General features: G+C 43.2%; 1 protein-coding gene across 5 annotated transcripts in view; it reads left to right on the top strand.

Annotated features, from left to right (window-relative positions):
* RPA1 (replication protein A1) overlaps positions 1–12,014 on the top strand; it is a 51,676-nt gene that overhangs the window by 36,319 nt on the left and 3,343 nt on the right. For 4 of the 5 annotated variants that reach the window (XM_023762806.1, XM_023762807.1, XM_014464711.2 and 1 more), the window contains 7 exons: positions 545–613; positions 751–943; positions 1,087–1,226; positions 1,806–1,954; positions 4,168–4,300; positions 6,977–7,153; positions 10,674–10,781. In XM_023762806.1, coding sequence (XP_023618574.1) covers positions 545–613; positions 751–943; positions 1,087–1,226; positions 1,806–1,954; positions 4,168–4,300; positions 6,977–7,153; positions 10,674–10,781 — 969 coding nt within the window. The remainder of the gene's footprint in view (positions 1–544; positions 614–750; positions 944–1,086; positions 1,227–1,805; positions 1,955–4,167; positions 4,301–6,976; positions 7,154–10,673; positions 10,782–12,014) is intronic. The other variant, XM_023762804.1, reaches the window with a different exon arrangement.

The raw sequence follows: 12,014 nt of genomic DNA, 5'->3' as shown, positions 1-12,014 counted from the left end.
TTAATTTTTTATCAAATTATTGGCCTATTCTGTCAGTTGGCAAAAGTTTCCAGTCACTTAAGTTTATTTTATCCATCTGTAGCATTTGGACTGATGAAAAGCAAAAGTGAAATCAAATCACGAGCAACTTAAAAAACATGTTTTACTGTAACGTTTTTGGCAGTGACTCCTGAATGTGGACTAATTCCTTGCTTCGTGCGAATGCGAGGGAAGCTGGTGAGTCATCGTGGCTCAGCTTGCCTCGCGTGGGCTTCGGTGTGTCACTCAGTGTTCAGAGTTGTTTTATTTTTGTTGTCAGAATATCCAACTCACCATTGGGTTAGTGGTTGTTTTTTTTATTTCCTTTTTTTAGGTTCTAACTGAGGTTGATAAAGCGTGACAACAGTGTCGGCTGGCTAAGCTTACATTGTTTCATGGGTTAATAACTTGAATATGTGACCATAGGACGTGTGTTTCCTTAAAGGTGTCATTTGACACTAAAGTACCCTGATCACGGCAGAACTTGATGACCACCACAATCCTAACATCTTGTGTGCATCCACAGGGTGAAATCAGAGCTACTGCTTTCAACGAGCAAGTGGACAAGTTCTTTCCCCTCCTTGACGTGAACAAGGTATGTAGTGCTGAGTCCAGAACTGAAACAGTTGCGGATGAGGGATCTCCCATCCCTTAGAGAGCTGTGTGGCGGTAAAGGGTCTTTACGTCTGACTTGATGGACTGTCCCATGTTCCGTGGCTTGCACTCTTGCAGGTCTATTATTTCACTAAAGGCACTCTGAAGATTGCCAACAAACAGTTCTCAGCAGTTAAAAACGACTATGAGATGACCTTCAATAATGAGACTTCTGTCATGCCCTGCGAGGACGGACATAATTTACCTACAGTTCAGTTTGATTTCACAAAGATCGATGACCTCGAGAGCAAACCCAAGGACTCCCTTATCGGTAAGCCTGTGTCTGAGCGCAGAGAGAGGGGTGCTTATCACACAGGGGAGGCGGGAGGCTTACCTGCTTGCGGGTCACCCTTTGGTCCTGCTGTCAGGGGAGTCTTGACCATCTCCAGCTAAAACATTGTGCCTGTGTTTTAGACATAATTGGGATCTGCAAGAGCTATGAAGATGCCATTAAAATCACAGTGAAGTCTAACAACCGAGAAGTTTCTAAGAGAAATATCTATTTGATGGACATGTCAGGGAAAGTGGTGTCTGCTACTCTGTGGGGAGAAGATGTAAGTACTCGTGTTGAGCAGCCAGAGCACGTGCAGAAGGGGGTGACTTGTCCTGGAGACCTTCCTGATGAAGGATCGGGCTGTGCACGGACTGTGGGAAATCCTTCATTTGATTTACTTCTGTGAGATTGGAATGGTTTAGGCTTTATATAGTGAAATGCTATTTCTTCTACATTAGCTTTGATCAGGGGTGGGCAAACTTTTTGACTCGAGGGCCACAATGGGTTCTTAAACTGGACCGGAGGGCTGGAACAAAAGCATGGATGGAGTGTTTGTGTGAACTAATATAAATTCAAAGTAAACATCATTACATAAAAGGGTACAATCTTTTTTTTTTTTTTTTTAGTTTTATTCATTTCAAACAATCCGGCCCGCGGGCCGTAGTTTGCCCACGGCTGGCTTTGATGCATCTCTAAGCAGATTCTTGTGTGTGAGGTTCCCTTGTATAGATTCCATGTACCATTTATTGCCTTCACTCTGCTGTTGACTGTTAGCCTTGTTTTCTATAAAAATGTTCTGTGTGTTCTTCCTGCCAGTGACAGCTGTTTGTGTCTGTTTGGGATTTTTGTTGTGATGCAGGCTGATAAGTTTGATGGTTCTAGACAACCCGTGATGGCTATCAAAGGAGCCAGAGTCTCTGATTTTGGTGGACGGAGCCTCTCTGTACTGTCTTCCAGCACCATCATTTTGAATCCTGACATCCCAGAGGCCTATAAGCTTCGTGGATGGTAAGTGCTATGGGGCCAAACAAGGGGGCTGTTTGAGCCTGAGCTTTTAGCAGAGCTGGTTCTTTGGGTTCTTACGGTCAGTGTGTGAGCTGTCCGCCTGCCAGAGGACTTGGTTACTGAGTGGAGCAGTGCCTATATTTCTTGGTGGCATTACACCTTCTGAGAGGATGGCTTTCAAGCCCTTAAACTGACAAACCTATAATCCCATGACAAACCTGGAGAGTCGGAGCAGGAGGCAATTAGAATGGAAGTGCTGCATGCCGACCCCAGTCCTACCAAAGCAGGATGAGGCCGGGCTTCAGCAGCTGCGGGCTGAAGGCATCTCTCTCTCCTGGGTTTAAAGCCCTGGGCTACTACGTGGGGGGAGAAAGTGCTTTCTTGTTCGGTCCAGTCTTTGGTGCCGACGGCACCTTCTAGTGTGTATTCACTGGACTCTGATAAAGTGCCCGTGAGAACAGTGGGCTTTTGTTGGCATTTTATTGTTATTCCCAAAGCACGCAAGGGATGAGGGGAGCCTATTAAAATCTCCTTGCTGTATCTAGGTTTTTAGGGTGTTAAAACTCTGCCTCAGAAGAGCACTTCACACTGAAACATGCTATGCAGGAATTGATGTGGTCAGGGAGAACCCGTTAGCTTGAGCTTAAATAATTTGTATGGCTGTAGTCATGGGGAGGGGGTCGGTCTCCAGCTGTTTTAGTGCTTCAAGGACTAAAGAATTAGCTCACATTGCATACTCCCTGCTTTTGTTTGGAGGCTAATGGGAACCAGTAGTATAGCATTTGAATAGTTTCATGAAACATCGACTGGAGTATTCATGTCACTTAAGCCAGTCTCGTGAGTGTGGGCCACATGTGTCTGTATTTAACTATTCTGGTAGCTGGCGTTGTATTCTAAGACAGGGGCCTGTTGGTAGTCTGACCAGAAATAACCACTGCTTTAGATCCTTATTGCTTTATTTTTTTTTCCAGGCTCTGGGGCTTGACTCCAGGTTAATGGCATACCCACATTAAGGTCTTTATATTTTACTTGTCAATAACCATCATCCCGGTCAGCATAAAAAGACATGCCTGTCTCCAAAATAAAATCACTGGACATTGATCTAAGAGGTTCAGTGCACACAATCCACTCGGCAAGGATTGGAGGTGTTTAGATCTTGGTTATAACAATGTGGAGTTTTTATTGTAAGAAGGGCTGCCTCTCTCCTTGCTCTGTTGACTCCTGATGAGCTGTCTTTGATGGCAAGTGTCTCCTTGGAGTTTTTGAAATCGTAAACTTGTGTAGCTAGTCGTGGCAAACAGATTTATGGGCCTTGCTGTGCCTCTGTGACGGATTTAGGCGCTTACCTGACAGAATGAGAAGGCAGTTGTCTGCGGCTTAGGGCAGCAGCCACGGCAGTAGATGGTCTTTTTCTAAGGAGCGTGCTCTGGATGTGGTTAGCTGGTCCTGATCCTCCCTTTGGATGACAGTGGCATGTTTTTAATCTCGGGGTCATGCTTCCCTGCCACAAACATGTGTCTGAGCCACTTTCTCCCTGGTCCCCTTCCCTTCATCTTGGCTGATAATCGATCAAGAAGTATAATCAATTTTAATAATAATTCAATGCCAATTAATTGTAACTTTAATATTGGCATAAGAAAAAATCTCACTAAGAAAGTCAATCTATAAGAAAACATCATACCTTCCAATCAGTTACTTTGGGTTATATAATCTTTTGGACTCTGTATCAGGTTTAAAAGCTCTTTCACCATGGGAACATTTTTTTGCTACCTTTGCAGTATGTTGGCTGTCACTGTCTATACTGATACATTTCAGTGATGGTAAAAATGTAGCTGCGGATGGAGAATGAGCATCAGTAGCCCAAAGAACTAGACCAGAGCTGTACGTTATTGCTTTTCTGTTGCTGATTTTCCAGGTTACTGTTTCTCTGGCCTTGGGCCCTGGGGCCAATGTTGATAGGAAGGCTAATTTAAGAAAAGCTTCAGTGGTACTTTGGCACTGTCTTCCTTGACCACTGGGGGGCATCAAAGCAATTGAGATAAAAAGAGGTCATTCCTTTCTTCAGTAGGCCAGAGATACAACCAGGAAGGCACGCATTGCAGCCCAGGTGACCGTGACCTGTGGAAGTGGGGTGGGGGTGGCTAGCCTGTATTTGGCATAAAGAAATGACTGGCATATTCAATAAGTACATAGTCTGCCATTTGTCTCTTCCTCAGGTTTGACTCGGAAGGACAAGCCTTAGATGGTGTTTCCATCTCAGATCTAAAGGGTGGAGGATCAGCAGGAAGCAACACCAACTGGAAAACTTTGTATGAGGTGAAATCGGAGAACCTGGGCCACGGTGACAAGGTACCCTGCATTCCTAACTTTCTTCACAGAAGCACATACAGTGTGCAGAGGGAAGCGTTTTCAATCTGATTTCTGGTACCGGCCGTCAGACATTAATCTGGCTGGGGCTCCGGCCAGAGCGTGACCTGATGGTTGGGAATCACTGCCAGGGAGCAGTAGCCGTGCTTCCTCAAGGAATAGACTGTATCCCTCAGGTCCTGGAGGCAGAAAACGTTAAGAACTCTGACTTAGAGAGTTGCTTGATTCTTAGAGGGAACTTAACAAAGTGGTCATAACCAAGCTGTGTATTACAATGTAGAGAGGAAGGGAGAGAGATAGAGAGTTAGAAACATCGATGAGAGAGAAACATCAACCAGCTGCCTCCTGCACATTTCCCACTGGGGATGTGCCCGCAACCAAGGTACATGCCCTTGACCGGAATCGAACCTGGGACCTTTCAGTCCACAGGCCGACGCTCAATCCACTGAGCCAAACCGGTTTCAGCAGTTGCTTGATTCTTAGAGGGAACTTAACAAAGTGGTCATAACCAAGCTGTGTATTACAATGTAAACTGCCTTCTGGTCCATATTTCTTTTCCGTGATTGTTCCTGCAGATGGAAATGCCCAGATGCCAAGAGAGGTTTTGAGGTTCTATATCCACCTCCATGGAGCATCGGTCGGGCCCAGTGACAGACGTCAGGCACTTCGCCTGTTCTTTCACTGGCTGTAGAATATTAACCCCTCCTGGGCTGAGAGTCGCCAGTGTCTCTGACAAGAATTGGCTCTAGCATTTGCCTTTAGATGCAGCTTCCCTTTCGGTGTTTGTAGAGAATGACCCTCTCCCATCTTGATCTAAACCTGTATTCTGTCCACAGTTTAATATTAAATTATCTCTCCTTTATGCTTCCCCAAAACAGCAATTCCTGCTTTATTGTCTCCATATTATACAATATGGTTTTTACTCCTTACTGTCTCATTTTGCTGTGTTCCCTTACCCATCGTTGTCATCCGCTGCAACTTACAATGCACTGTTGTTGCACAGCACCTTGAGAGCTAAGCATTAGACAGATCTGTTTGTCTGTTTGGGTTCTCATCATCCAATTTCTCTCTAAGATCTAAAGATAGACAGTCTGTAATAAGAAATCAGACCTAGAGAGTCCCTGTTTGTACACAAACTTTCAATTATGCTTTGAATCTGGACCTTACCTGGAAATACAGAAAAACTCGCCCAGCCAGAGTGGCTCAGTTGGTTAGGCGTCATCCAGTGCACCAAAAGGTCACGGTTCAGTTCCTGGTCAGGGCACATACCTGGGTTGCAGGTTTGATCTCCAGTTGGGGAGTATGCATAGGGCAGCCAACGGTGTTTCTCACATCAACGTCTCTCTCTCTCTCTCTCTCTCTCGCTTTCTCTCCCCCTTCCTCTCTGTAAGTGTCCTCAGATGAGGATTTTAAAAAAAATTAGAAATACAGACAAACTCTAGGCATTCTCCTAGGAGACATTACTTTCCTCTTGAGCTTTCTAGAGTGAGGACTCATCCAAGCCCTTTAAACATCCACATGATTGTTTTGGTCTGAAACATTGGAAAGCCCCAGAACTGCTGACTTGGCTCTGAACTCAGAGTATACCCAGCGGGACCTGTTCACCCCCATAAAGGACCCATCCCATATCCTTTCTCTGAGAGTTAAAAAGCAAAACAAAGAGCGACAGCATAAAGCCCAGTCCTCACTACGTTTACTTATCAGTGATTTCCCCACTTTGAATGCCCTTGCTCAGTTATTGTTGGATTCTACTGAATTTGATGACAGACTGGGGCCTGACAGCCAGCCCACAGGCCACATCCAGCCCGCTGTCTGGTGTTAATAACGTTTTGCTGGCACACAGCCACATGTTTTGTTTACATATTGTCTGTGGATGCTTTGCCCACAATAGCAGACTATGACCGAATGGCTTGTGAAGCCTGAAATATTTACTGTGTGGCTTTTTACAGAAAAAGTTTGCTGACCCCTAGCCTAGAAAAGATAAAGGTGACTCTGAGCCCTAGAATTCACTGCTGTTGTGTTTTCTTTTTTTGTTTGTTTGTTTAAATATATGTTTTTATTGATTTCAGAGAGGGAGAGATAGAAACATCAATGATGAGAGAGAATCATTGATTGGCTGCCTCCTTCACGCCCTTTCTGGGGATGGAGCCCGCAACCCAGGCATGTGCCCGTGACCGGAATCGAGCCTGTGACCCTTCAGTCTGCAGGTCGACGCTCTATCCACTGAGCTAAACCAGCTAGGGTGTCTGCTGTTGTTTTTCATGTGGGGGGATGGTTGGACGTAGGTGTATTAGGTTTACTGCCTTATTCAGTATTTCCTAGTCTGTTACCTTCGGAGGTCAGAGGAGCAGGAAAGCTAGTCTTTGTGTCTTGAAGTCTTTATCTTTCATATACTCTATTTCCGTTTTAATTAATTAGTTTAATTTATAATTAACTCTTTTATTGTTAAGGAATCATATGCATGGTTTATTACCTTTTTATGGATTTTGTGTTTAGCACAAATGATTTGTAAAGCTACACAATGACTTACTCCCTGTAGTCACATTGCGATAAAAACACTTGCACTTCTGTGTAAGGGCCCGCCTTGGGCTGCCCCTTAGTCCGGTCCTGAGTGAGGCCTGGTTGCTCAGTGTCTCGTGTCACTCTTTTCTCTTGAAGGCAGACTATTTCAGCGCTGTGGCGACGGTGGTGTATCTTCGCAAAGAGAACTCTATGTATCAGGCCTGCCCAACTCAGGATTGCAATAAGAAAGTGATCGATCAACAGAACGGATTATACCGCTGTGAGAAGTGTGACCGCGAATTTCCCAATTTCAAGTACCGCATGATCCTGTCGGTAAGTAGAATGGGTAGATGCGAACCACCGTGGTATTTGAGTCTCTACCGGAGGCCAGGCACTGTAGAAACAGCAAAAACGATCACTCGTGGTACGAAGCCTGCAGATGAGTAAGTGCTGACGAGCTTATTGTTCCATAAATACAAAAGCCAGGGCCTTGCCATTGAGCAGCAGTCCGTCTGCTCCCAATGGAAGCATTTTTTCCTACCAGGAAGTTGCATTGAGCTCCCCAGCTGATTTCAGTCTGCTGCGCATGTAGTGCAATTACAGCATGGGTGGCACTTGCCCGCTAACTGTTACGAAGATAAATTAATTTGCAGTGGCATTTCTGGAGAGCAGTAATTATACTTATGCAGCCGGTTCCTATATTTAGTTATTTTTCTTGTGGATAATCTGTTCCTCTTGCCTCAGTAGAGCTGACTTCAGAGGAATGTGACTGCATGCTGATGTGGGATTGTGGCTTCTTTGCATTGTCAGAACTTCTTTAAAGGTTTTAACAACCTTTAAAACGAAGGGTGTGTGTTTTCTTAAAAGTTATACTAAATGATGATAAAGGTACACAAAAAAACAGGCACTCGTTTTTCTAGAGGATGATTTGGTGGTAATATACCGGAAGCCTTAAAAATATTTATGTTTTCTGATATAGTAAGCACTGGAGGGAATTTCTTCTAGAGAAATAATTGGAAATCTTACATTTCTATAAAGTTGTCTATTGCCCTGTTACTTGTTTTGAAAACTTGGATACAATTTAAATGTCCTTCATAGTCTGCTGGTTAATTCCTTTATTGAATATCTGTAGAGCGGAATACCATGAAGACATTAGAATATGCTGTTTGATAGTTTCCACAGTTAAAATATTTGAAAAGCAATGCTAACGAAGACTATTACATGACATAAATAGCCCTGGCTGGTTTGTTCAGTGGTTAGAGCGGGTCACAGGTTTGATTCCGGTCAAGGACACGTACCTGGGTTACGGGTTTGATCCCCAGCCCCGGTCGGGTGGTTGAGGGAGGCTACTGGTCAATGTGTCCCTCACATTGCTATTTCTCTCTCTCTCGCTCTCCCCCCCACCCCCACTCTAAAAAAAAAATCAATGGGAAAAAAATAATATCCTCTGGTGAGGATTAACAAAAAAATACATAAATAAATGTTCAGGCTTTATTACTTAAAAATGGCAAATTTTAAATGGTATGTTTTATCGTCTTGAGTTATGTAAACCAAGTACGGGTGCAAATACCAGACTGTGAATAATGGTTATTTCTGGTTGATTTTTCTTTTTTTTTTTTATAATATATTTTTATTGATTTCAAAGAGGAAGGGAGAGGGAGAGAGAGATAGAAACATCAACAATGAGAGAGAATTATTGATCGCCTGCCTCCTTTCATGCCCCTACCTGGAATCGAGCCCACAACCTGGGCTTGTGCCCCTTGACCGGAATCAGACCCAGGACCCCTTCAGTCAACAAACTGACACTCTATCCACTAAGCCAAACCAGCTAGAGCTGGCTAATTTTTCTTTATAATTTTTTGCATTTTTCTTTTTTTTCCCCCTTGCAGAGAATACTCTTATAATAGGAATTTTTTTTTAATCTTTTTAGATAAAAAATAAGGCATCCCAGCCCTGGCCATTGTGGCTCAGCTGGTTGAACATCGACCTGTACATCCAAAGGTCATCAGTTCAATTCCCGGTCAGGGCACATACCCAGGTTGTGGGTTCAATCACCGGTCAGGGTTGGGGTACATGCAGGAAGCAACCGATCGATGTTTCTTTCTTCCCTTCTCCCTTCTCCTCTCTCTAAAAAAAAAATTAGTAAAAATATATTTTTTAAAAAAGTAAGGCATTCCATTATCCTTTCAATATTCTAATTGCCCCTTAAAATGTTAATTCAGGAGGAAAGTTATATATTTAAAATTCTTATATTCTGTAAACTACATACTTCAGTTGAACTGAAGTGAAGGAAATTGTTTCATGTAGTTTATTTCATTAGTCTTTCTGTTAGATGCTCCTTCTAAGTGGAGTCTCTGGCGTCTGGTTTCACGTGACACGTACACCTGTGTCTGTTGTTGATGTTCTCACCCTGGAAAGTGGGCGCCCTTTGCCTCTAGGAGGATAGCATGGGGTGAACTGTAGGTGTGAGCCCCAGTATGTGATATGCCCTTACATTTCTGAACGTTTTGTGATATGCCCTTACATTTCTCATCATAACTTTATATATTACCCCATGTATGTGCAAAGTGAATATGTAAAATCATCAAAATGATACCTTTATAAAAAAATTTTGGCCTCATTTTTGTTTCTTTTTAAAATTTTTATTTATTGAGTTGAGAGAGAGGGGGGCATTGATTTGTTGTTCCACTTAATTACGCATTCATTGGTTGATTCTGACCCGGGATTAAACCCGCAACCTTGGCGTATTTGGACCACTCTCTGAGCTACCCAGCAGGGCCCTCTTATTTCTACTAAGCCTTTTATATACTTTTCCCTTTTAGCAACTGGGTTCTTTGTGACCCACTTTCTTCCTTGACTCTCCATTTAATTTTACACCATGGTCCAACTGGAGACACTTAATTGCTCATTTCTGTTGCTAGGTAAATTTGGTGACTGACCATAGGCCCTTAGGTCAGGCTTTTAAATTGTCTGGGATGCTCAGCAGTGACTGAGCTGCCCCTCGGATCTCCTCCTAGTGACTGAAGGTCACACTGTTTAAAATGTGGCGAACCTGCCCTGACTATTGGGAGCTTATTCAAACCTTTAGTCCAGAAGCCATCGCAGCTGGAGGGGAGCTGAGTCCAGTGTGCCTGGATTCTACGTCTGAAGGAGAGTTTGGGTCGGGCTGTATCTGCATTGAGGCCTGAATCCACACATCCATAGCAGATCGTATTTGTGCTGTGATACTTACATTTAAAAAAAAAAATGTTTTTATTGATTATGGAGAGAGAGGAAGGGAGGGAGAGAGAGAAAACATTGATGTAAGAGAGACATCGATTGGTTGCCTCCCAAATGCACCTGGACCGAACCGGTGACCTTTCAGTGCACTGGAGGGTGCTCAACCTGCAGAGCCACACCGGCCAGGGCCACACTTACATTTTATTTTATTTTTTTTTTTTATTTTTTTTAAATATATTTTATTGATTTTTTACAGAGAGGAAGGGAGAGAGATAGAGAGTTAGAAAGATCGATGAGAGAGATGAAGAGAGAGGAAGGGAGGGAGAGAGAGAAAACATTGATGTAAGAGAGACATCGATTGGTTGCCTCCCAAATGCACCTGGACCGAACCGGTGATCTTTCAGTGCACTGGAGGGTGCTCAACCCGCGGAGCCACACCGGCCAGGGCCACACTTACATTTTAAACTCTTTTTGTATGATACTGTTCACATCCTTGGAAAGAATATATATACATGGTGGTATAGTTTTCCCCCTGGTGATTATTTTAATGAGTGGAAAAAGTTAATCTCCCATCTCTTGAATGTGTCTCCCTTTTGTGATTTCTTTGCTGAGCTAATGGAGTTGTATTTTGTAGGTAAATATTGCCGATTATCAAGAGAATCAGTGGGTCACTTGTTTCCAGGAGTCTGCAGAGGCTATCCTCGGACAAAGCACTGCTTACCTTGGAGAGCTGAAGGAGAAGGTCAGCACGTCTTTTATCATCGCTGCAATAGTTCCTGTGCGGGAACTCGGCTCTTTAATATCCTGGTGTTTGTTTCTTTTGGGTGTTGTACACAGTTTCTCAGTCTGATGATCATTTGAGGCGCTCATCTGATTTTATCTATTTTTGTCCGTCTTGGATTTGCTAACAATGAGGTGATGAAGTAACACAGACAAGCGCACCTCAAAAGCAGCGCTATTTCTCCTGTTACAGTGACCAGAGCTGGGTGCTTGTGGTCACTTGGCGTGGCGTGGCCTGTATCTTCTGAAATGCACGTGTGCCTTTTCAGCATAATGAACACCTTCCTGAAAAGTCAAGTCAAATCCTGGTTTAAAATCACAGATAAAGTACTTGCTCTTTTAGGTCATCAGATGCGATTTTTTTTTTTTAATGCAGTAACTTTTTTTCATGCATTAACTTTATCCATTTCACTTTTGTAAATTTGAAATTTTACATTTTAGGTTTATTTAATGCAGGGAACAGATGACTAATTATGTTAAACTTAGGAAAGATATTTGCTCAAGACGTGTAAAAAACAACCAGTAAGACTATTTTCTGGGTCACAAATTGGCATCTATCTATTGATTCCGCCTCCCCCCTATTTCCACGAAGTCAGTTAGAATACTTGGAAAAGCATAAGAAAAAGGGATTTGACATTTGTTTGGTGTGTTTTTCGTACTCTTTTCTGTGCCTCTGCCCCCACGTCTTTTTGAAATTTTGTCTCTGAGGTCCCTGGAAGTAATCCCAACAAGCCCTTTTATAGAAATAACTGGAGTTGACTTGAAAGTATGATGGTCTCTTTTATCTGTGTTGCCTGGTCCTCTATTTTCATATCAGATTTTCAGGCTCCAAGCAGCCTTTCAGGGCTTTTTATGAGCTTATTTCATTTGACTGTTTTTACTGCTGGTGAATGAGGACATAGAGAAACTCTTCCCTCAGGAACCGGGATATTCCTGGAGCAGGCACTCCCTGCTTTCCCTGATCTTGGAAGAATAATGGCCTCTGGTATAATTTTCTGAAGGTGTAACGCGCTGTTTTAGTTACAAATCTGAAAGCCCAGAGGATCGTTTTGTGTGTGAAGTAACCTTTACACCAGAGTTTACGAAACAAAGCCATTTTCATGTTCCATGTGGCTTGCAAAGATAACACTTAGCTGATCTGAACTATTAATTTTATGTAGTTTCTAGAGGCCCGGTGCATGAAATCCGTGCAGGG

The sequence above is a fragment of the Myotis lucifugus genome, unplaced genomic scaffold (assembly GCF_000147115.1).
Source record: "Myotis lucifugus unplaced genomic scaffold, Myoluc2.0 scaffold_262, whole genome shotgun sequence".
NCBI classification, from domain to species: Eukaryota; Metazoa; Chordata; class Mammalia; order Chiroptera; family Vespertilionidae; genus Myotis; species Myotis lucifugus.
The sequence above is the reverse complement of the archived record's forward strand: the minus strand, read 5'-3'. Positions and strand labels throughout refer to the sequence as shown.